This window comes from Lutjanus erythropterus, chromosome 17 (assembly GCF_056507025.1).
Source record: "Lutjanus erythropterus isolate fLutEry1 chromosome 17, fLutEry1.hap2, whole genome shotgun sequence".
Classification (NCBI taxonomy): Eukaryota; Metazoa; Chordata; class Actinopteri; order Lutjaniformes; family Lutjanidae; genus Lutjanus; species Lutjanus erythropterus.
This window is the reverse complement of record NC_139333.1, coordinates 17,114,613-17,138,701: the sequence shown is the minus strand read 5'-3', so window position 1 is coordinate 17,138,701 and position 24,089 is coordinate 17,114,613. Positions and strand designations below refer to the sequence as shown.

Sequence of the window (24,089 nt, the reverse complement as noted above, 5' to 3'; positions counted from 1 at the left end):
TAAAACATTTCAACTTATATTCGATTAATGCATGGGCAAATTGTCCATGCCGGTTTGAGAACAATGTGTCTTAATGGACATTTGCTAGAAATTAAAATATTTCAAGTCCAGAGAAATATCTGCACGTAAGGAGGAAAGCCAAAAACCAACATTGAATGCCCTCGACCTTCGATCCCTCAGGAGGCACTGAATTTTAAGCTGACATGTCTATAAAGGATGTTACTACATGGACTCAGGACCACTTCTGAAAAACGTTGCCGTAAACACAGTTTGTCACTGCATCTACAAATGGAAGTTACAAATGCAAAGTGAAGTCCATATTATCAACAACATCCAGAAACACTGCCAACTTATCAGAGATGGAAATTTGAATGAGTCAGTTGACGAGTCCGCATCTCAAATTGTTCTTGGAACTTATGGACGCTGTGTCTTTTGGGCTAAAGAGGAAAAGGACCATTGAGATTATGACCTGTCCCAAAGTTCAAAAGCCAGCATCTGTGATGGTATGAGGTTGTGTTAGTGCTTATTGCTTCATGGCTAACTTGCACATCTGTGAAGATACCATACAGGTTTTGGAGCAGCATATGCAGCCATCAACACCTTTTTTCAGAGACGTCTCAGCTCATTTCAGCAAGACAATGCCAAGACACATTCTGCACGTGTTACAACAGCGTGGCTTGATAGACAAAGACTGACCTGCCTGTAGTCCACTCCCGCCTCTTATCGAAACTATTTGGCGCATTATGAAGTGCAAAATACCAAACTGTTGAGCAACTGACGTTAGCAACTGTCCTCACTTCCCGAACGTTTACTGAGTGTTGTTAAAAGAAAAGGTGATGTATCGCGGTGGTAAATATGCACCTGCCCTCACTTTTTTGGAACATGTTACAGACATCAAATTCTGTTATATTTTTTTTAATCTTGTCTGTATGTGTTTAATCTCTTTCAGATGGATTGGTTATTGTTGGTGTGCACTCAGCTAAATTCCCCAATGAAAAGGTAAGTGTTAGCATTGTTCATCATTTATAACTTTGGGTAGGCTCATCTGGTTGTGCTTTCTTTCTGCATTTTCATAATTTAAATTTATAAATGGGGATTTATGCATGTTATATTTGAGAGTGATACAAGCCAGCTGTTTGTCAACATGTGCCACTCTTTCCTCAAGCAGGAAACCAAAGCACCAAAGTCTTAATCTGTAATGTTACACCAGTGTACCAGAATAATAGTCTGATTTTGGCGGCTCAGACGATATTTATCAGAATTGTCATGGCTAAAATTATTTGTGTTATCAGTTTAAGACTGGAAAACATGCTCAGATCTTTAGAATGTCCTCCGGATATTTTCAATCTTTATCTTTTATTCTTGATGAATCTGTAGCACACAGGAACACATGATGGCAGAATAATTTGTATGCCCCCCCCCCCCCGCCTTGGGTAAAAATTGTGCTTGATACACTCAGTACTTTCCATGCTTGTTTGTCAAAAACAAAAGTTGTTTTAAAATAGAAAAAGGGAGACTATAAGGTCAGATTTTCTTTTTTTAAATTAACAGTCATTTGGATAGTTTTTTTTTTTCTTATATGTTGGGATAAAATTATAACAGATTATATTCTTGATTCTGATTGGTTCTTTCTTCCCGAAATATTTTTGCACTCAAGAGAGACCAATGTGAATCCTGTCATTTTATTAAACAATTTCCAAATTCTTTCATGGAATATTAAGAGTTATACTTGGCCTCATTTTTAGGCTACAGCTGCGTGGTGTTATGTTTTCAGGTTGTCCGTTCACTCTTGGTCACAATATCTTCACGCCTTAAGGGGATTTGTTAAAACTTGGCACAAATGTCAACAGATGAACTGATAAGATTTTCGTGGTCAAAGTTCAAAGCAGGAAGCAGGAATTTCATTATGTCAAAAAACACACTTTTACAACATTTATTTTATAAGTCTGGACAGATGTAAACTGCTACTTTACTGACTGGTGGAGGCATACAACTGCAAAGCAGTCATTCTAGTTAAGAGATGATATAATTAGTTAAACAATCAAAGAGTCGATCAACACCAAATGTATTGGCAATTATTATAACAATTCAGTATTCATTATATACGAAGTAAACATATGAAACGTCTGCTTGTTCCAGCATTTAAATTGTGAGGATTTGGTGTTTTTTTCATATGATTGTGCATATCATTCAGTTTTGGACTTTGCATCAGATTATATAAAAATAGGCCTATTGATGATAATTCATTATGAATGTGATCTGAGAGGAGATTAATTTGTCTATGTTTGTCACAACCCCTCCACAGGTTGTGGACAACGTCCGCAGTGCTGTGCTCCGCTATAACATCTGTCACCCGGTGGTGAATGACAGTGAGGCGCACCTCTGGCATGAACTGGAGGTGTCCTGCTGGCCCACGCTGGTCTTACTGGGCCCACGTGGCAACCTGCTCTTTTCCCTGGTGGGCGAAGGCCACCGCGACAAGCTGACACTTTTTACGGATGCCGCCCTCCGTTACTATGGTGAACAGGGTCTGCTGAAGACACACGCAGTGGGGATCAAGCTGTACCGAGACTCCCTGCCACCCAGCATACTGTCTTTTCCTGGGAAGGTGGCCATAGACAACAGCAAGAAAAGGCTGGCTATTGCAGACACCGGGCATCACCGAATTCTGGTGGTGTCCTCGACAGGACAGCTCTTACATGTCATTGGAGGTAAGAAGTAGGAAACAGGTGGATGCAGCATATTAGGGTTGAAATTGTATAGAAATCCTCATACTTTCATTCTATGGCATTTTGAAAGAAAGGCCATAAATTATAAAAATAATATGTTAATTTAAATGAGTTGTGTATAAAAAAGTTTGGTTTTCTTCTGTAATAATTTGAATCTGTACAAATAAACAGCAACATTCGAGCATTACTCATATTTTTAGGGTACTCCCATGCCTCAGCAATCCTCAGAGGAGCCACATGGTAGACTGTGTTGTCCCTAGACCAACAGAGTGGTTGGCAACAACAGGGCCTAGTGCATGCTGGGAACTGGCTCTGAGCTAAGTGTGGACAAAACGATGAGGGAAAAAAATTATTTTTTCGTAGGTTGACCTCACCCATCCCTCTTCTCACACAGTATGAGAAATAATAACATTTGTATTTGCACAAGAAGTTCAAAGTGTCATGCAAAACTTATTATGTGGGACAGATTCTTAAAAATGTTTTTGTTTTTGTTCTGTCTGTCTGGACTGACGATGAGCTGTGGTTCAGAAGGTTTTGTCCTTGAGTTAACTCAACCAGAGGACATCTTCCTGAGAAAATTTGTTACATGCAGTATAAGCACATTAGATTAAATAGGCCACAGTCACAAATGAATCCACTTACAGAAATGAAAAGCCACCTGTGCTCCAGCTATAAATGGGCACATATACCCGGTACATATCCTTCATATTAAATACCATAAAATTATCTGTCATTGTTCAGGCAGGGAAGATAAAAACGTCTAAATCCAACTCAACTTTGAAGTGGAGTATGTGAGAAGGAATAATTAAAACTGTTCATTTAAACAATCAAAGCTCTTCCTTAGTAAAGTTTCAATGTCAGAAACTTTATGTGGCACAGAGTACCACAGATGCTTAGTTTCATATCAAATAAAAGTGAAATATCTGATAATGCAGAGCCTGAAGATGCACAAATTTCCCTGCAATGGTCTATTATGGCAGTTATGATGGGAAGAATCCACTAGAAACACGAACTGATGTCTTCAGATATTTGTCCATGTTGACCTTTGGTGCTTTTAGTATGGGGAAAAAAATTGGACAGGGCTTTTGGGTCTGAAAGGCGGAGCCAAAACAGAAGTGCCATAAACCTCCATTCTCTCTAAAGGTCATCTGGGGGCGACTCCACAAGTTGCAAAAAAGAAGTCTGATTGTATGGAGTCTTTTGAGAAAATGGCCTATTTATTGCCTCATAAACAATTTGCTCTTGAGTTTATGGTCTCGTTTCAAGTCATCTTCAGTACAGCTTGATGTTCATTTTGTAAATTATGGTCCCATTTAGAGCTAAATTGATGATAAAGCAAGGTATGTTTTGGGGTGGGCCTACCGTGTGGTTGACAGGTCATTTTAAACATCACCCGACTCTTAATACGTCCCTCACCAGGCCCACACTCTTGTCAGTACTGCACATGCTCTGGTTGCATAAAATCAAGATGACAAACCCTCTTGGCTTCAAAACAAACTACTTGTTGACATCACAGTGGTTCCATCCACTAATTATTCTACTGTCTATGGCTAAATATGACATATAAATGAGGCATTGCAGCAAACACTGAACCATAATTTTCACTGATTTATCACTTCTGTTGCAGGGTCTGAAAGTGGGAGACGGGATGGCGACCTGTCTGAAGCTTCCTTTAACTCCCCACAGGGTGTAGCTATGAAAGGGGACGTCGTGTATGTAGCTGACACAGAAAACCACTTGATCCGAAAGGTAGTACCCTGAACTGCAGTTTTTAAATTCAATTTTATCTCCCTTTATGTTTATCTGTACATTTATGCATTTCTCTGTGTGTTTTCCTGTCTATCAGATTGACCTGCTAGCAGGAAGCGTCAGCACTCTAGCTGGAGTTGGCGCTCAAGGCACAGACAAAGATGGTGGGGCGACGGGACCTCAGCAGCCTATCAGCTCTCCTTGGGATGTGACTCTTGGCACTGCCGGTGAGTGTTGTGATGCTGTCATTCCCATCTGTGCCTGCCCTCGCTCTCATCGCCTGCCACATTCGATCTTCCCCATTCTGCTGTTTGTTTTCCTTTGTGCACACTCCGACCTATACAATCAATAAATCCTGAGAGGGAGGCCGGTCCCGCCCTCTGGCTGTCTCAGAGGGCCTGGACGTTGTTGGGTCTCAACATTATGCGGGTCACAGCTCAGTTAGGGTTAGGGTTCACTTTGGGTGAAGGTGAAGGAAGAAAAGGAAGTGATTTCATCTCACCTCTGCTGAAGAGACCAATGTGTGAGTTCTGGTGTGATTACACCTTTATTTGCATTTTGGGTTGTTTGCGTCTTAGTGCAATTACAATGCACCAAAAGCACGTTATTATTTATTTTTTTAATATAACAAAATTACAGTGTTACACAAAATATCCGAACTGGGAGCAAGTAATCATTTACATCTGAACGGTGTGTTCCATTTGAACTGGGAAGTCAGAATTTCCCCCAGTTGGAAATTTGATCGAAACAGCAAGTCACAAGAAAGGTTTTCCTGGAGACGTCCATCTTCGTTTTCTGACCTGTTGTACTGGAACGCGGTCAACTCAGATGCAAGGTCAGTCCCAGCTCCTGACGGTGAACAGGACTGGTGTCAGTGCATAAATCTCACATGCAGTACTCTTCTGGGACCCTAGGAGGTAGAATGGACAATTGAATGGACTGATCAAGTTTTTGGACGAGGCTAAATCTATAATCTTCAGGATCCGATTTCTGAGGGACGCTCGGTAAATCATGTTCCTTTGCCAAAATTCTCATTTTAGTTCTGCTGAAACATTTTCGGGACAAAAATCAATACTAAGTCTGCAAGTATGCAAGCCATAACTACCTGACAAGGTCTTTCATATTCTCACAAAGTAATCCGAGACCTCCACTTCAAAAATCAAAGCTCTATCTTTCTAAATGTTCTGCTTATATTGTTTTGCCTCGGGCATTCAGAGTTCCTTTATTATTATCTTTTTTAATATTTGCCACATTGTGCTTTTTTAAATTGAAGCAGAAAGCTTTTTAACTCAGCTTTTGAATCTCTCACACCCTTTGTCTCTAAATGTTGGTGTGTGTCTTGTGTTGTGTTCATTCCTTTACATTCCTCACTTCAGAAGCATAATACAAACCTTTATTAGTGAGTTATTTATTTGCTTACGACTCTGTTCAGGGATGTCAAACATTTCCTTCAAATGATTTTGTTTTTCTCTTAACTTTCTTGCCTTGGGGTAACATTGTTTACTACCAGGCGTCAAAGTGCTTCTTCATGCCTGAGGTGTTGTAAGAGCTGACAGTTGTAGTGACCTTGTGTACTTAACTTAAATCAAACAAAATATGAAAGAATGCGCCTGGGCTGAGCTGTTTATTCTGCCTGTGGCAAGTTCTGTACTCATCAACAGTCACTTTACATTTTAGAGATACGGTGATTGAGTGATTGATTATAGTCATGTGAATTTATTTAAACAATGTGCATCCTATGCCCTATCCAACAACTATTTTACAATCTAAAAAGAAGGATGTATTGTAACAAATATGTGCATCAACATGTGGGGAGACAGTCGAGTAAGTTTTAAAACAAAAATTGTATGGGAGACCAGGCAGGGGAAAAAAGAGGGAAAGAAAAAAAACACAACAGCAAAAGATCTTTTAATTTCTTAACTCTGTAAAGTGTGAGTCCTATAATTTAAAGTATGAATTACAGAAATTTTAAGCCCAATTGCACCGTTATTTTGCCATCGCACTCAACCTGTATGCAAGAGGTAATCAGTCTCTGTCACGTTTTCTGGACGGGTTGATGGATGACACAGCCTGCTGGTTTGCACATCACCACATGGTCTGAGGATGTGGTGTCAGACCTCTAACTCCACTAACATTGTCCTCTGAGAGTACATCCAAACACTCATTGCATATTCATGATGTATTCACATGCATGAATGCATGAATAATTAAATTGATCAAATCAAGAAGACCTCACACCTTTTGAACTACTTTAAGCACTACAGTGACACTGATGCTGTGAGTCAGGCGCCGCGATTGTCAAATGCTCCTGACGATCCACCAGATGCGATCAAGAAGGGCTGAGCCCTGTGCTGCATTAAAAATACAACTGAGATTGTGTATGTGTATCCATCATGATGACAGACAGCATTGTCTCTGCAGAGTGCATCTGAGGTGGCATATGGCGGTTGTCAGACTGGCTGTCGTCACTGAAACCTGCATGGCTGCATTGCTGACTAATTTCTGACATTCAACAAACAATTACAGCTTTTTAAAAGAGATCAGATCAGAGACATTTTATAGTAATAGTGTGAAAATAATGGATACGTGTCTTTATTTTGTAGTTTCTTTTATGTATAAGAAAATGTTTTTCCCTAGCTCAAAGTAAACCTCCCAAACACACCTGACAGGACCCTTTACCTCTGTGAGTGGCAGACAGCCAAAAGCAGTGACACAAGTTTCCTATTTCACAACTCAAAGAGTGTGTTTGTGTGTTTTGTGTGTGCGTTTCATTCGCGTGTGTGTAGGCGGTGCTGAAGATAACGTGCTGTGGATAGCCATGGCAGGGACCCACCAGATCTGGGCTTTGTTCCTAGCAGATGGGAAACTGCCCAAAGGAAGGTGAGAGACTTGGTCCATGACCACCATGGCCACTTGGCAGCAGACACCGTTGAAAACCACTAATAACTCTAAAATTAAAACTCAGACAAAAACTCCCCCACGACTTGTTTTATACATGTGTGGCTCCAGTTTCACAGGAAGTAATTGATAAAAAGTTATGTAATATGTCAGTATTAATCCCAAAGAAATATCTCCAAAGGGGGTTTTCCCTGTTAAGCAGTAATCTAATTTTAGCATCATCAGACTAGCCATGTCTATATTAAATAAAATGTCACATTCCCATCTTTATTTGAACTCCACATCTCCAGCCAATTTATTGAAGTTTTTTTGTGTTTGTCTTCCTTTTACAATACAAACAGTGAGTCCAAAGCTGGGACGTGCATGCGATGGGCGGGCAGCGGCAACGAGGAGAACCGAAACAACTCCTATCCCCACAAGGCCGGCTTTGCTCAGCCTTCGGGCCTGGCTTTAGCGCCGGAGGAGCCCTGGAGCTGTCTGTACGTGGCCGATAGTGAAAGCAGCACCATCCGTACACTGGCGCTGAAGGACGGAGCAGTCAAGTTGCTAGTTGGAGGAGAGAGAGACCCAATGGTGGGTGTGCATTAAAGGGATAGTTTTTTGAAGTGGGGTTGTGGATCCATTATCCATAGACAAAATATTACCTACAGTAAATGGCAGCCAGCATGCCAGTACCAGTTTTTTACTGGTTAGACCACTTTTTGTCTGACAGGAAACCATCATTATATAAGCCAAACATGACTTTTTCCAAAGCAACCAAACTTCTTGGGCAACAACAGTCATTTTACCTTACAGAACGTGGGAGTTGCTGGACTATCGCTGCCTCAGTCGGTTAGTTTGTTTATGCTATTTTAGGACTTCAGTAAGTCCAATCTGACCCTTAATAACACCAGTGTCACACAAAAATTCAAATAAACTAACTAATCAAAGCAGCAGGAGACTAGCAACACTGTTGTTCTCTGAGGTAAAATGACTGTTTTTGTGAGAGGAGTCTGGTTACTTTAGAGAGAGAAATGTTTGGCTCATATAAAGCTGTTTCCCCTTGGAAATGGCTGTTTGACAATAAGGTTAAGCAGTGAAAATATTCTAAATATATCATGCTGAAATACATTTTGCTGCTGACCCTGTCTGCTGCAGTGCATTATTTCAAAAATCAAAACTATCCCCTGCTAGATAAATTTTATACCTTTATTTTTCTACATTTTGACAGTCAGGTGGTTTATAACAATTAACCCACCACAAAGAACAAGCATTAAGTAAGTGCGAAGTGGCTTTAATGTAGTTTCACTCTTGGTTAATTTAAAGTCCATTAATTCTATTTCTATTTCTTGTCCGTTTTAGTGTTTCTCTAATAGGAGAATTTCTTATTGAATAGTATAAAAGACACTGCAGTGAACAGAAGGTAGAGGAAATTTAAATTCCATTCCCAAAGCTGCAAGACTGCAAGAACTGAATAACCTCTCAGTGCTTTCAATGATAATATGCCCTGTACCTGTGGCTCTGACACCATCCATTAACTGCAAACACACGCCGTTAAACCTGCACATTAATCTGCCCTGCTTCCAGCAATAGAAAACACTTAAACAATTATTAAGAAAAATGTTGCATAACGCTTTAGATATCTCCTGGGCAATCACATGGTTCCAGGGCCATTTCTCCATAGATAGGAAGTATTGACTTAAAAATATCCATAAATAAACACAGCCTCTCTTGTTTATTGCTGAAGCCTGAAAACATTTTTGGTTGTACTTTCATGTCCTCACAGCCGTTCTGCTGCATCTTTTTTTCCTGCCACACTGGTATATTTTTGGAAGGTCCCAAGAGCTATAAAGCTTGTAGTCACACATGAGAATGGGGAGTAATTAATCGGAGAGTCATGTACAGTTTATTCAGCGTGGCCATGATTCAGCAAAAACCATTAATGTATAGTCTGCTGCCCATAGACGCTTGAGCTATTTAAGTGAGACAATGAAACATAACACCTGAAGCGGGATTAAAACTGTTAAAGTGATTGTGCATCTTTTTGGCATCATAACATCAAAACCTCCTGGCAGTCTCTTCATGTTGATTTTCACTTTTCTGAAATGGTTTATAATTTGCTGTGAGTGTTTCTGAATAAACGCAGGAATCATTCACAGTTATAGCGTCAGTTGGGCTCTACTCACTGTGCAATACAGTATTTTAAGTATTAAAGAAATATTTGGACATTTAGGGAAATATGCTCGCTAAGTTTCTCTCCAAGAGTTAGATGAGAACACAGAAACCACTCTCATGCTAAAAGTGAAACCACAGCTAACAGCTCATTAGCTTAGCTTAGCATTAAGATTGGAAACCGAGGAAACGGTTAAGTCTAATGGTGCGTTCCAATTGAACTGGGAGGTCAGAGTTTCCGAGCTGGAAATTTCAACTGATGCAATCCCTGAAATGGGATTTTGGGAAGGTGCTGGAACCTCACCATCCCCAGCTTCAGAAACCAAGATGGCTGCTCAGCGGTAGTGAAAGCTGTGCTAACATACTGTTTATTTTGTCCTCTGTCTTTTGTGTCTCATTAAATCAGTTGCGCGCAAAGTATCTGTTGTTATCATGCATGCACAAGAAGCATATTTACAACTAGTTGTGGTTTTGCTGGGTATTAAGTGCTAGATTATTTCTTGGCAGGGTGCACTGACTTCCTGGAGTTGCCAGGCAACCAGCAGAGACTCCAAAAATAGTTTTTTTTCACACATTGGCTATTTGTACTGATTGAAACGAGATCTAACTTGTTAGTTAGTGAACTTTAGAGGTGCTCGAAGGCATGTTGTTAACACTGTTAACCTTGAGAGAGAGCCAGGCTAGCTGTTTCCCCTGTTTCCAGTTTTTATGCCAAAATTTCTAACCGTTCCTTTAACCTATTTGATTTCTTTTTTTTGTTTTGTTTTGTTTTTTTTTGTTAAAGACTTAGTTTTTAAAATGCCTCTATTTTTCAAATTAAAAACTCAAAATTGGTAAGTCAGGGAGTATCTTTGTGCTGTGTTTCAGTACTTTTGCCGTACGCTTTTTGTCCCGATTGAGCACTTCCTTCACACTGCAGAACGTTTTCACATTTCTTTTAACAGCTGCATCTCAATCTGAAATGGAGGTCCCGCTCCTGCAGTGAAGATGATCATTTTGAGCACAAGTGAACCCACTGTGTGTGTGGAACAGATTTTTCCCAGAGATTTGGGTTTCTTTTTCAGCTGACTTCGTTGGGAGCTCTCTGTAGCTGTGGAGAGTCAGTAAGCTACAGAGAATCATAAGACTTTCATGAGATTCTAATCTCATTTTTTTGTTTATTGGGTGAAGTGATGCAGAGTGAAAAGCTATTTATTTCACTTCTTTTTCTCACAAATTGATTGTTGATTGGCTTTTGGCCTGAAACAATCTGCAGCACAAAGAACTGTTATTCACGTAATGAGGTTTTTGTCCCTTTCAGAAAAACCATGAAGAATAGTCTTTTTAAACCAATTTCATCCACATAATTAGAGAATGCTCCCCTTTGCAATATTTTAATGACATTTATCACTAATGTTATCACAATTTTTTTCAAAACTTCTCCAAAACTTCTGGAGAATGACTCATCTACCTATTTTTAGCACAGTAACTAATGCGATTTAAAGATGTTGTCATATTTCTGCTGTTTCTCACAAATGCAGCGCATTAATTCTTGTCTTACTGTTCCTGTATGAATTATTCAGAAACTCTGTAAGATAATGGAGCCAGTATTGCTTTCATGTTTTATTCTTCAAATGAAAACTATTGAAAATGAAATCATTTACAGTTTGGCGTTTTTTGAGGAAAGTCTTTTGTCTCAGTGGTCACAAAAGCCTCACTGTCTGCCGTTCACAAAATTAGATTTAATATTCTGTTCTTTGAGGTTGAGGTTAGACATCGGTGTCACAAGTTGCCATTTGAGCATTTGTACGTTTTTCTATCTTCGTTTGATCTCTACTGAACTTTTTTTTGCCGTCTTTATGCCAGAACCTTTTCGCTTTTGGGGATGTAGATGGAAAAGGGGTTGACGCCAAGCTGCAGCATCCTCTCGGCGTTGCCTGGGCTCCTGAACAAAGCCTGCTCTATGTGGCTGACTCCTACAACCACAAGGTAACTGTTGCGTGTCACAAGACTGCAGTTCAAAGCCATAGTATGTTCAGATTTAATGTTTCTGTTCCTCATAATGGGCTACTTTAGGTTGTTTTTGAGTGGACACACAAAGCTTGTACTGTCATTTCATCTAAAAACATATAGGGAACATTTTATCATATCAGGAACAGTTTTTCTTTTAGTTTGATTGTGCCTGTGTGATTATGTTCAGATTAAGGTGGTGGATCCAAAGACAAAGCAATGTAGCACATTAGCAGGGACTGGAGAGGCTGGAGATACTCTGGGCCCTGAATTTAACAAATCCTGCTTCAGTGAACCCGGAGGAATCTGCGTTGGCGACGGCGGCAAGCTTCTCTACGTGGCAGATACCAACAACCACCAAGTCAAAGTGTTGGACCTGGCCTCCAAAACGGTCTCACTGGTGAGATCTGTGTGTGTGTGTGTGTGTGTGTGTGAGAGAGAGAAAAGTTCACCTCTAACCTTGAGAAAGCACTTTGCATTTTGTCCACGCATGTGTCATTAATCTCTCCTAAAAGCTTTTGTGCTCGAAGAGTTTGGATGAAAGGTTACAAAGAAAGGACATCGTAGGTGTCAATAACTTTCTCCTCGCTCCTCTTTAATCCAAACACCCAAATTTCTCTCCCGTTCCAGTTCCCCATCTCCGTGGACTGCACAGACTCTGTACCTTCAAAGCCTTCGGGTCCTGCCAAAGCCCCCACGTTGCCAAAGTCAGCTGCCAGGAAAGAAATGCCACCAGTGGCAGTATCTGCAGGCCAGACTCTCATCATGTCTCTCACCCTGTCGCTTCCTGAAGGAACCAAACTGACTGAAGAGGCCCCCAGCTGCTGGGCTCTCTCAGCTGAGGGTGAGACAAAGTTCAATCATTGATACACATGTCATGTAGATTTATCATATAAGTAAAATTGACCTCATACCCGTGAAAGTCGTTTTGACTGTTTGCTAGGTTTCACCTTGTTACTGTTGCTTCACCTGTCCAGTCTTTTGGCACATATGTAGTTTGCAGTGCAGTGTTTCCATCAGATTGACAGCATACCTGTGATGCAGTAGGGGAGGGGATTTTATTTTGAAAATATTTAAATGAATACATTACCCTGATTCTATTCAATTATTCCTTATTTTGCCATTTTAATTTTGATCAATTCTCTTATTTTAGTGTTCAAAATACCTTAAAGGGATAGCTCACATTATGAAGTAGATGCCAGTCAGTACACCACCACAATGTGCTGCAGGCTAAAATGACAGATTTTGTTGGATAGAGTGATATTTGTCTTGTATAATGGTGGTTTTCCAACCCTGAAAATATTCTAAATAAATCATACAGCAGTCAACATTGACAGAGAGACTAATTAGCCCACAGTAAACAGTCGAGCAAGGTCGGCTTCTCTCTGGGTCGCTGCTGCAGACAGGTCAAGAAGCAGTAAGACTCTGGTCTTTCTTCCCCGAGAAGCTCCAGTCTGTCCCTGGATCTCTCCCTCAAAGCCCCCCCAGCTCTCAGCAGCTGTCAGTCAGAGTCAGCCTGTCAGAGTCTCCCGTCACAGGCCAGATCTCCTAAAGCCTAAAAACAGCACCAAGAAGCTTTACAGAAGTCTAGCTTTCTCTTAGACCACTTGATTTACAATATACAGTGTACAACACAAAAAATATGTTGCCTACTACAGCTTTATAAAGTCAGAAAAAACACAATGTGAGATGGACAGTAGACCCTCGTCACAGCAGCAAAACAAGGGACAGGAGGGGTAGAGCAAGGGGAGAGTGTCCACTAGTGCATTGATTGGTGATGGTGGTCTCAAACTGATTTAAAAAAATGCTAAATGGATTGTCAAATATATTTGGTCAGTTATTAATATATCTGGGCAGCAGGCCCAAGTAAAGCCAGTGTGTGGGAAACACTGTGATAACAGCAGATATAACACCCGTAACACAATTCTTAGTCATTGTTATTGTACTTCAAACAATGGGTTTTTGATTTCATACAAAGGTTGACAATAGCAGGCTTCTCAGTTTTAGCATATTTTATCATAGCAAGCTAATTTAGCTACCAGTGAAGGAGTGGCCCTGTGTTTGTGTTGACACGCACTGCTATTACAGACAGAGCAGTGTGATAAGGGGGAATTAAAGGTCAGACAGTTTAAACTACGTTAGCATTACTATTGCTGGCAGGAAACATCAAAACTCTCTGATTTCAGATTCTTAAATGTGATTTTTTTTTCTGTTTTCTGTACTCCTCTCTGACAGTAAACTGAATAATTTTGATTTGTGGACAAAACGAGACATTTGAGGACGTCATCTTAGGCTTTGATAAAAAATTTTCTACATTTTACGGAGCAACCAACTAATTTATGAATTGAGAAAATAATGGATTGATTCGTCAATGATAAAATAATTGTTATGTTGATCGTTAAGCCCTAAAAACATTACATTAGGCTAAAAAATATCACCATATTCTATACTGAGGTAACATGAGTTACATGACTTCAATATTGTGATATGTAACTGACTACATTTTTAAACAGGTAATTAGTAACTGTATCTGAATGAATTTTTAAAGTAACCTCTACTTCTACTGTGTATTTTCAAGACAAACTGTAGTTCAGAGAGCAGCGAGACTCGTAGTTGATTCCTCAGGTGAAAGATCTTGTAGTATGTGACCCCTGTCACTGATAAGTCTTGTAGTTTCCTTCAAGAGTCATCGTTACAAAGCAGACAGTTTCCTGTCGACTTTGACAGACTGCTATGTGACCGAGACTTTGAAAGGACATGATAAATTTTGCAGCTGTTGTTAGAGAATTCTCTACACTTTTGCTCTTTAGCTTTTGGTTTTGCAAAGGCGAGAAACATGAACACGAACTTCAACATATGGAGAAGCCCAAAGCTTTACAGACCCGCTGTACCCAGATACACTTGTTAAGATATAATTGGTCGCAACCCAATCTCTGCTTGGGGGAGGGGTTTACTGAACAGTCAGTTTTGAAAAGACAGCAGTATTTGATAAGGACTTGACAAATATCTGCTGAAAAGGGTTTATTGAGGAGAAGTGGAGGATTTAAGCAAGAGGACAGTCAGGAAGTTAGAGTGAAAACAAACAAATCCCGTTTCCACACTGACTGCTTTTGTGAAAGTGCATTTGTCCAAACTCATGATTAATTCATGAGCAGGATAGGCCCTGCTATTGTCCTCGAGAGTTCTCAGAGGTGTAAAAACCTTTAATTGCATGCTTTTCTGAAGTTATTTTTTACCCTTTTGTCAGGGTAGAGTTGCAACCCAAACTTGTTCTCTACATTTATTATGACCCTGTTCTGGATGTGAGGCACTCAACCTCTCCTACTGAGCTTTATTTTGGTCCGTGATCCATGAGTCTGTCAAAAAATAATGGAAGTGAATGATGCTTCACCTTCATTTTCACTGTACAACAAGCAGATTCTCACTCTGCCGGCCCACGTCTGGGACTTTCGGTTCTCCACTGAGGGATGGAAGAATACTTAAATCCATCAGGGACTCTTTTGTGAAGGTTGTTCATGGTATAGACAACTTAATATATGATTTTTACTGCTTATTTCTGTTAAAAAGGCTTTGTTCAGTGTTCAAAAATAGTAATCAACAGTAGTCTGACCCTAGGTTCAAGTGTGAAGTGATCTGAGATATGTGGTTGATGGTCCGTTCATTAGGTTTGGAACAAAAGTGTTTCCATCATTGTGAGTGATGCAGCATGCAGTCAGCCGTATCAGCAGGCTATTTTTAGAACATTTTGATAAGACGACATGCCTTGGTTCACATAATTAGCTACCAGGCTATGTTACGTGATCCTCCGCTGTCCGATTATACCCAGTCTAGACCCACGCTGATCGAATCAGAGCAGAGGCAGGAATTTTAATGGATCAAGTTAGAAGTGCACGGCAGATCTAAATTGTTTTTTAGTGGCTTTTTAGAAATGGCTTCCTTGGGACCTCATGTTAGGCATCAGCTTCATTAATCACCGCTGGCATGGATTTGACGGTCTCTCCGGCATAATATTTTCTCACAGTTCAAATTCTAGCCTTTTGTTTTTCGACTTTCATTCATCTTTCAGTGCTCATGTGTCTTTAGATGTGTGTTTGTTTCTAAAAATAATCCCGGTGGGGCTATTTTGGCTGATATTGAAGAGGACAGCATTTAGCAGTGCTGCGTAATGCTCTGACTTGAGCCAGTACCCGAGGTGCAGCTTATCACGATCAACCATAAATTTAGATGCCAGACTGCCCTGATCGTGGTCCAACTTCGGGCCACATAATATGGTAAAAAATCATAATGTAATTATTTTTGACAGATATTACAGTTATTGGACTTTGCATTGCATTTGACCACAAAATTCTATTTTATGTTTTTCACAGGTAACGAGTGGCTTCTAGAAAGTCCAGTGGTTACTGGTGACATTGTGGATCTATCGAAGCCCCTCTCCATCTCAACCAAACTTCCAGCTGTTATAAAGGACTCGAACAGCAATCCAAGCCTCACTTTGGGTGTATGGGTGTACTACTGTATGGAAGCAGGTAAAGCCTGTATGATGAAAGCAGCCTGCTTCACCCAGCCTCTTCAAATAAGTGCCAGTCCTGGAGAGGAGGAGGTCACTGTGGCGTTGGCTCATGCCCTTTAAAACCTCCTACCTGTCTTAGTCACAGCAGCCGCAGAATCAACAGTTTGTGCGGTGTTGAAATGTCAGTTTTACTTTTCAGCCCAGCTAACTCCAGCTCTTGTTATTTTCATTGTTCTGGAAGACTCTGATTGTCACTTCTGACAAAAATGTAATTCATACAAACCTGACTTTCAGGGTGAATTTCATTTCAATGCATCAGTGGTGTAATGTCCTTGAAGGTGTGACAGTTATTGGTAGGAATACAAATAGTTCTACCCCCAGGCATCATATGAAGACTGTACAGCAAAACTGCAACCAAAAAATATATATAATAGATTATATATTTATGCAACAGCTGCTTTAAGGAAAAGCTGTACCAAGTAACTGTAAGAAAACTGTGTTTTATAGGTGAAAAAGTTACCATCTACCTAATTGGCAGGCAGTGACGATGGTTTCAGACAAATCCATTAATGATGTTCTTTCAAATATTGAAAACAAAGTAAAAGCTTTGATCAGCTTCATATCTTCACCTGAACCATCAGCCGGATATGAATTTCAAAGACATGACTACTTTCATTTAGATGTTGTGAACAAAGTATTTTTCCCCCACAACTTCCAAGAAGTAATTATTCAACAATTTCTGCTGCTTTTGAAAAAATAGCGGACGCCTTCTGTCTGTGTTTGAAATCATTTCTCATGAAAATTAATGGAGTTTTTTTTCTTTCGGTCCCACAAGTAATTACATAGTTGGATTTTTTTTAAAGGGATGTTTAATGGAGCTGTTATTAGGAGAACAGTTTTATTCTGGCATTGGTCACACAAGCATTGCTTTTGAATGCTAATATCAAGTTACAGCCAGTTTCTCAAATATATAAGATTAAAATCCCAAGAGGGTTTAACAGAAATTGTTAGGAAAAGAAACTAGAAACTTTTCTTTACTCTTGAGAGGTTGTTGAGAAGTTATCTCACATTTTTTGTTATTAACATATTTGATTTTTAGGTAACATTTGCTATGAAGGTAATGTCTATAATGCATTATAAGCACATTCATGAGGCTTTATAAAACAAATGTTCAGCATTTATATTGCTTTATACTTCTATGTCACTTTCATAAGACATAATGAATTCATAAGGTTCATAAAACTGTTTATAAGAATTTATAATTTTCATGCATGATTAAACAAATTTCTATAGTATTATAAGTGGTGGATATATTGTATTCTAAATTCAGCATTCATAATGCTTTATACCTTTGTGCCATTCACATAAGGCATTATAATGCATTCGTAATGAATTATAAAATAATGAATAAAACTCTTTAGAAATGTCTAATAACTTTTTTCAGTTGCTAATAACCTCATACCTGTCACTTCACTTCAAGCTCTCAAAATCATGGTATAGTGTATTATTAATGTTTATAAGACATTAATCCATTTCAGGAAATTTAAGGAAATAATAAATAATTTATAATCTGTTATTAAATGTTAAAGCAGTTCTCCATGTGTCTTTATAACTGGCTAAAGTCATGATAGTTATAATGTGTTATGTAACCCAAGCCTCAGATTATTCTTTCAAACACTGTTGTCACTTTGGCAAACATGTAGAAAGAGTTTCATAAAGTCTTATCAGTGCATTATAATATCTTCTAAAAGTGACATGGAGATATAAAGCACTGAATGCTGAACTTGTAATACATTATAAACCTTGTTATAAGTTGTCCTACATTATGTTGAACATATAGAGTTTACAAGTCATATAAATGTATTATAATGTCTTATGAAAGTACAATTGAGGTATAAAGCATTATGAATGCCGAACATGTAATATATTATCTCCACCTCTAATAATACTTGGTAAATCTTGTTATAAATTGTCATACATTGTTATAAACATGTAGAAAGATTTTTATGAAGCTTTATAAATGCATTATAATGTTATAATCAACACGCTTATTATATAGACACGACCTACATAGAATGGTAGCTTCACATCTTTGCTGCGTGTTGTTTTGAATAATATATCCTCATGTATATGTGTGGTTGCTTTAGTTTACAGTCAGTCTGTTTGGATGGTGCCTTCAGGCAGCAGGCGCACAAACCAAGCTTTCATAAATATTTGTCTACATATGTTTCACCACAGATCAAGGAGTCTTAAGTTGTTTACAGAGTTCATGGTGTCTAAGAGGTCACGCTAATCGCTTAAAGCTTTGTTCTCTGTCTCCACTCCCTGTGTGTCTGATTATATTTTTGATTATTATTCATGACACAAAGGAACCCTTTTGATTTAGACCATGAAATACTGCTCTTATCTAAGTAATGAATAAAGTGCCTGTTTTCAGTGAGGGGGAAGTAGCCTCCCGTGTACTGATGACACGGGCCGACTACTACTTGTGCACTATGAGGGATATTGTATTAAGAAAGTCTTATTAAAACCTCTCTATCGAGCTTTTATACACTCCATCTCTCAAAGAGATGCTCTAATAATGCTTTCCTGTAATACGTTGTGTAACATAATATGATAATGTGGACGATGTTATTGTCATTTTCCCTGATTGGTTTTCAGAGTTATGAGCTGTTGTCAGAAATGGGCCTGAGAGTGTTTTGATTATCACCGCTGTCATCATGCCTCACAGCGTAATTGTGCTTGTCAAGATTTTTTTTTTAGCTTGGTTTGGATCACTCGGCCCAAGTGCCTTGCAAAGAGGTGTGACTGTATGGATGGTGTGAAACCGACGACACTTAAACTGTATCAAAAGCAATAACAATATATTCATGCAACGGGAGGAATGTTTTATTCCCACATGTTATTTATTTCAAATGAACTGAGAACATTTTTGTTTTGATATCCCTCTGGCATTTTTTAATGAACAGTAATGAGCTTGAGTGGCTGCTGGTGGGCATTAAGTTCCTCATATCGTTTTCCAGCTCCCACTCAGTTTCCTCTCACTGTACCGCCTTTTCAGTCACATTTTGGCATGATTTGCTCTTCAGGGGGACCTTGTTAATATGTCTGCTTCTCAATGCTGCACTTAAACAAGCAACTGAGCGAGATGAAGCTAATAAAACATTTTTTTTGTCAAGTCTGGTTTGGTTTCCTCTGAAGAGCATTGTTGTGATTCCAAACATATTCTTCCCATTTTCCTTTCTGCATATTTCCAGCCTTTGAGAATCATGTTAGCATACCAAGAAAAAGTACTACATTAATATGTTGAAAGTCAGCAGATCTGCTATGTGAGATTATCAAAAGCTCCACTAACGAGCTCCCTCATCAGTTTGTCACAGTGCAAGGTTATATATGAGCTGACCTCAGAGGACGGTGAATACTTCTCATTTCTCTTTCCTTCTACCAGAAGCAGGACATTGTCGTTGTTTTTGCAGATTAGTACTGAAGTAATAATGACCACTTCGGCTGTTTTTTGGTCATTTACGAGGTCATAGACAGTACCTTAACAGAAGGTAGTCTTGTGTCATGTGACACAAATTGTACTCACATGGGTGGTTCAGTCTGCTTATAGTAATATTTACATCACGAAAAGTGATTGTGTGACAGCTTTTTGCTTCAAGATGTCGTCGCTGTCCTGAGAGAACTATATCTCTAGAAAGCATTTTCCAGCTAATCAAAGAAGGGTATTAAATCTTTTATTTAGCTGCAGAAATAGCACAATTTTCTCAACCCATAAAGTAACACTTCTACATGGTTTTCACCAGACAGGAAGGGTAAGAAAAATTGTACTGTAAAGAGTAACTTGTAACCAGAGATAGTGGAATAACAAGTTCCTTGAATTTTTACTTAAGCACAATACCATGTTTTTTTTTTAAATCGCACTTTCATGTTATGAGGTATCCTGATTTGCCACATTCACAGTATAACAAATATAATATCCAATAGCATATCCTTCAACCCTCCCACCCCCACAAAGCAAAAATACAGTGGTAACAAGTTACAATTACTTAGAACATTAAAATTGTTCCACGTAAGTCATTCATAGATCATAAAACACAGGATCAGACATGTCTCGGCTATTATGATTTTCCACATAGTAAAGCAAACCTTTGTCAGCACATGAAGCATACCAAAACACACAGAACAAAGAGCCTGCATGTTAGGTCACAAATAAATGGTTTCATTTATTAAAAAAAAAAAAAAAATTAAGCTAAATAATTTCACAGACTTACTGGGCACTGTAGTGTTTTTTAACTAAAAGACAAACCTAAAAGTAAACCACTGTGCCTGTATCAATTCATGTTTTTAATTTATTGATTCATTCATTAAAAAACATGTAAGTCACCACCATTTGTAAGGTATTATGACACTTGACCGTAAAGGTCATTATAGTATGCTTTGTAATGTTATGATCACTCATTATGAACATGTGCAAGTGCTTATGACTCTAATTATGTAGTACCGTAAACACATTAGATCACATTTTAAGTATGTTTATAATGCATTTTAGACGTAGGTGTCATAAAAAAGTGTTACCAAGTATGTGAACATGTGAATATGTGCTTGATATTAAAAGTTTTGTAACATTTTACATATACATACCACTAGATACTGTAGGAGTTGCATAACACAAATGTATCCATAATATAATACAAAGCAGAACAAATTAGATTACATGAATGCCATGAGACACGGCAGAATGACGAACGTTGAGACCAAATGATTGTAAACAACAACATCAGTCACTGTTAACCAGTGAAGTTACTATAGAATAGACTTACATTTCCAATTAGTGCATGCATAAATTAGAGCATATAATATATCAAACGCATCATTAAGATTGTAAAGAAGTCCAGTTTATGAATCCTAGAAATGGCCTCCATCCCTCCACCACCTCCTCCCTCATCTTCTTGGATCTTTCATCCCTCTGTTCCCGCTCAGCTGCTCTCCTCGCCGTCGTTCTGACAGCGTCATTAACCCCTGTGTGATTCTGGCTGCTGTCTTCGCTGCCAGAGGCCACACGCACACACTCGCATAAACACAGTCGCAAAACACATGTGCCGCATGAGAAACATCACTTTCACAGGTTACGGATGTCATCAGGCGCTGTGCAGTGTCACTTCCTCCTCCTCCTGTGGTGATATAACAGATTAATATTAATGTTCATCTAAAAGTAAGCAAGCCTCTCAAGTAAAGCCGTGAAGAGTCTGCATCTGAGTGATCAGATAAGAGCCTCCATGGGCACACAGCTCCTTTCAACAGCACAGAAAAGAGCTTTTCTCAAGGGCCTTTAACTCCTCTTATGACACTCATATGATGCCTGAAGCTGACATAGGGTAATTGTTGCTGACCTCTTTAAATCACCTACTTATAAAAAGTTAAAAAGTGAGTTATGAAATAATGTTTGGTTAGAAGTTGAAACCACAAGGAGGTTTAGTGAAGGAGAAAATCACGGCTTTTACTCACTTTTAATTGCAGAAACATTTATTCACTCTTCATGCAGGCTGAGTGAGCTCCATTAAGATCATATCTGTGTGAGAGATAAAATATCATTGCAATATTTCTAGTCTGTGCAGGAAGAATGTTAAATTATAAAAAGCAGGAAACTGAGGTTTTATGGTGAATAGAGCTGCTGAAAATGTTCTCCCACTTCACCTAAACACGTCACGCCAGTTTGTTTGCTTCTGCTGCTCCATTCTCACATTCTTCACAGGAAGACGAGCCTGATCCACAGACAGGAAGGCATCACTCCGATCGTTGAAATCAACTCTGACCTTCGACTCGATGCCGGCGTTGACGCAAGAGGTCAAGCTGCGAAGTCAAGTTAAACCCGCTCTACCTCCCTTGAACTCACATGAAGATGTGTGGGAGGCAGCTGCTGTTCAGTGGTCGAGAGCACTTTGCTCAGCTTATTTTCATGAAAAGTGAGAGAACAATTGTACCAAAAACATTGACAGTTGAATTACAGCAAAGAGGTGCAAATGCTGTAAATGTAGCTTCTAAGAGACATCAGTACAACAGGACTGAGGAACTGTTTCAAACAATGTTTCCGAGATAACAGCCTGTGGGTTAAGTTAGGTTAAGTTAGGTTAGGTTAGTTACAGTTAGGTTGGGTTGGGTTTGGTTACATTAGGTTAGGTTAGCTTAACTTAGCTTAGTATAGCTTAATTTCGCTTAGTTGAGCTTAACTTAGTTTATCTTAGTTTATGGTAAATTAGGAGAGATTCAATCGTAAGCAATTCCTCCATATGATTTTACTGGCTGGATTAACCACTCTCGACAGTTTTCCTATATACTTCACATTTAAGTGTTTGTATCATGCAACCATGTCAAAGGGAAAGATGCTTTCTACCAGATTAATTTCAAGAACATTTTGGCTAAAAGTAAGATGCATATCGAAGTTCAGCCCTGTGATTGTTCATGGTTGACGTAAGTGTGGAATGTAGTGCTTGGATGGATGGATGGATAAATGGATGGACGGGCCAATTCCTGCCACCACTGCAACCTTCACTGCACCCTCTTTGCTTTAATCTTCAGGATTTAAGTATAGTATGCTCAAGATGCAGACTGAGAGAGACATTGATTACATTGTTTGTCCCACTCAGCAGTCGGCTGCTCAACGAGCTGTGATCACTTGATCTGAATTTGAAACCTGAACTTGCATTTGACATCCTTTTCCCTTTTCCCCAAAATTATATTTTTATGACATTTAATGTTACATAACGTGCCTTGACGTATGGTTGTTGATGTTCTTTTGATATTCTTTTAGGCTCTTTGTGCAAAGCAAGTTCCCCTGGAGACGATGGAGCTTTCATTCAACCACTGCCGAAGAATGAAGGTGAATGGAATTTAATCACACTACTGAAAATGACTTTTTTAATATCGAATAGCAACACATCTGTCCCTGTCTGACCCCCTGAACAGTTGTTGTTGGAACTAGTTTTGATCAAAAAAATCCTTGTGAAAGTGTGGCTAGACATCACTAGAAGTAGGGCATAGGGCAGTCGCCAAGATTTTAGGTCACATGACCTAATCCTCTCAGGGCAACCTTCCAAACCCAGATTTTTTATTTTTGTTTTGACCAGACACAAAAAACATAAAGTCTATAAACTGTATTTCCCACACTGTCAGGAATAAATTCTGGTGGAGACATGTTTTTTTTTTTTTTTTTTGTTCTGTTTTTGTTGGATAAAACTAAATCTGTGTTGTCTAGAGTAAAACACACCTGGTAGACGTGTAGGCAAATAACATCACATCTTAAAAAACTGTTGAATTTCCACTCACTTCATGAGTGTTTTGTTGGCCTCAAACTAGTCATATTTAAATATATAATGTGTCGAACTTCCGAATATGCAGCCTTATATAATCAACCTATTACACCCACCATGTATGAGTTGTTTAAATTGAACACTGTAACTCCTGTCAGGTTGCTAAAACCACAAATTCCCAGACAAAAAAACATTACTTCAGTGTTGTCCATATTGCTATGTTCATATTTTGATTTGTATAGGTACTTTAGGTGAACTAATTCTGTACCCATTTTATAATAAGCCACCTTTTATTAAGGGTTCATGAAGCTGTAACAAATAGTCAGCGTTGGGGTGCAGTGAACTAAATGAAATTACACTAGCAGTTTTGCGGTTCATTGTAAATAATTTTAAGCGGTTTTAAGTTACCCCGCTGTCTTAAAAATGTGAGTTAACTGAACATGGGTTTAATAATCGGTACAAAGTCAACTTATGAGTTTTGAAAATATAAAACCAAGTTCTGTAAACTTGAGAAAACATTCAAATTCAATAGCTCAAGATATTAAGTTGAATCAACTATGTGTGCAATGAATTTGATTTGCTTCTCTACCAACTGATGAGGGACATTTCATACACACATACTGTACGTGTGTGTGTGTGTGTGTGTGTGTGTGTGTGTGTGTGTGTGTGTGTGTGTGTTTGCATGCATGAGTGAGTGTACATGATCAATGGACCTGCATTTTGTCCGAAGATCATCTTGTATACTACTGGACC

The 24,089-nt window shown here is 38.9% G+C and overlaps 1 protein-coding gene across 2 annotated transcripts in view; it reads left to right on the top strand.

Annotated features, from left to right (window-relative positions):
* nhlrc2 (NHL repeat containing 2) overlaps positions 1-23,854 on the top strand; it is a 29,668-nt gene extending 5,814 nt beyond the window's left edge. Inside the window, exons 3-13 of one of the 2 annotated variants that reach the window (XM_084740454.1) lie at positions 950-999; positions 2,306-2,711; positions 4,357-4,478; positions 4,576-4,705; positions 7,265-7,358; positions 7,718-7,949; positions 11,373-11,495; positions 11,707-11,916; positions 12,147-12,360; positions 15,884-16,042; positions 22,838-23,854. In XM_084740454.1, coding sequence (XP_084596580.1) covers positions 950-999; positions 2,306-2,711; positions 4,357-4,478; positions 4,576-4,705; positions 7,265-7,358; positions 7,718-7,949; positions 11,373-11,495; positions 11,707-11,916; positions 12,147-12,360; positions 15,884-16,042; positions 22,838-22,980 — 1,883 coding nt within the window. In that variant the 3' untranslated portion in view covers positions 22,981-23,854. Of the gene's footprint in view, positions 1-949; positions 1,000-2,305; positions 2,712-4,356; positions 4,479-4,575; positions 4,706-7,264; positions 7,359-7,717; positions 7,950-11,372; positions 11,496-11,706; positions 11,917-12,146; positions 12,361-15,883; positions 16,673-22,837 lie in introns of those variants that run through there. The other variant, XM_084740455.1, reaches the window with a different exon arrangement.
* Positions 23,855-24,089: the final 235 nt, after the last annotated feature.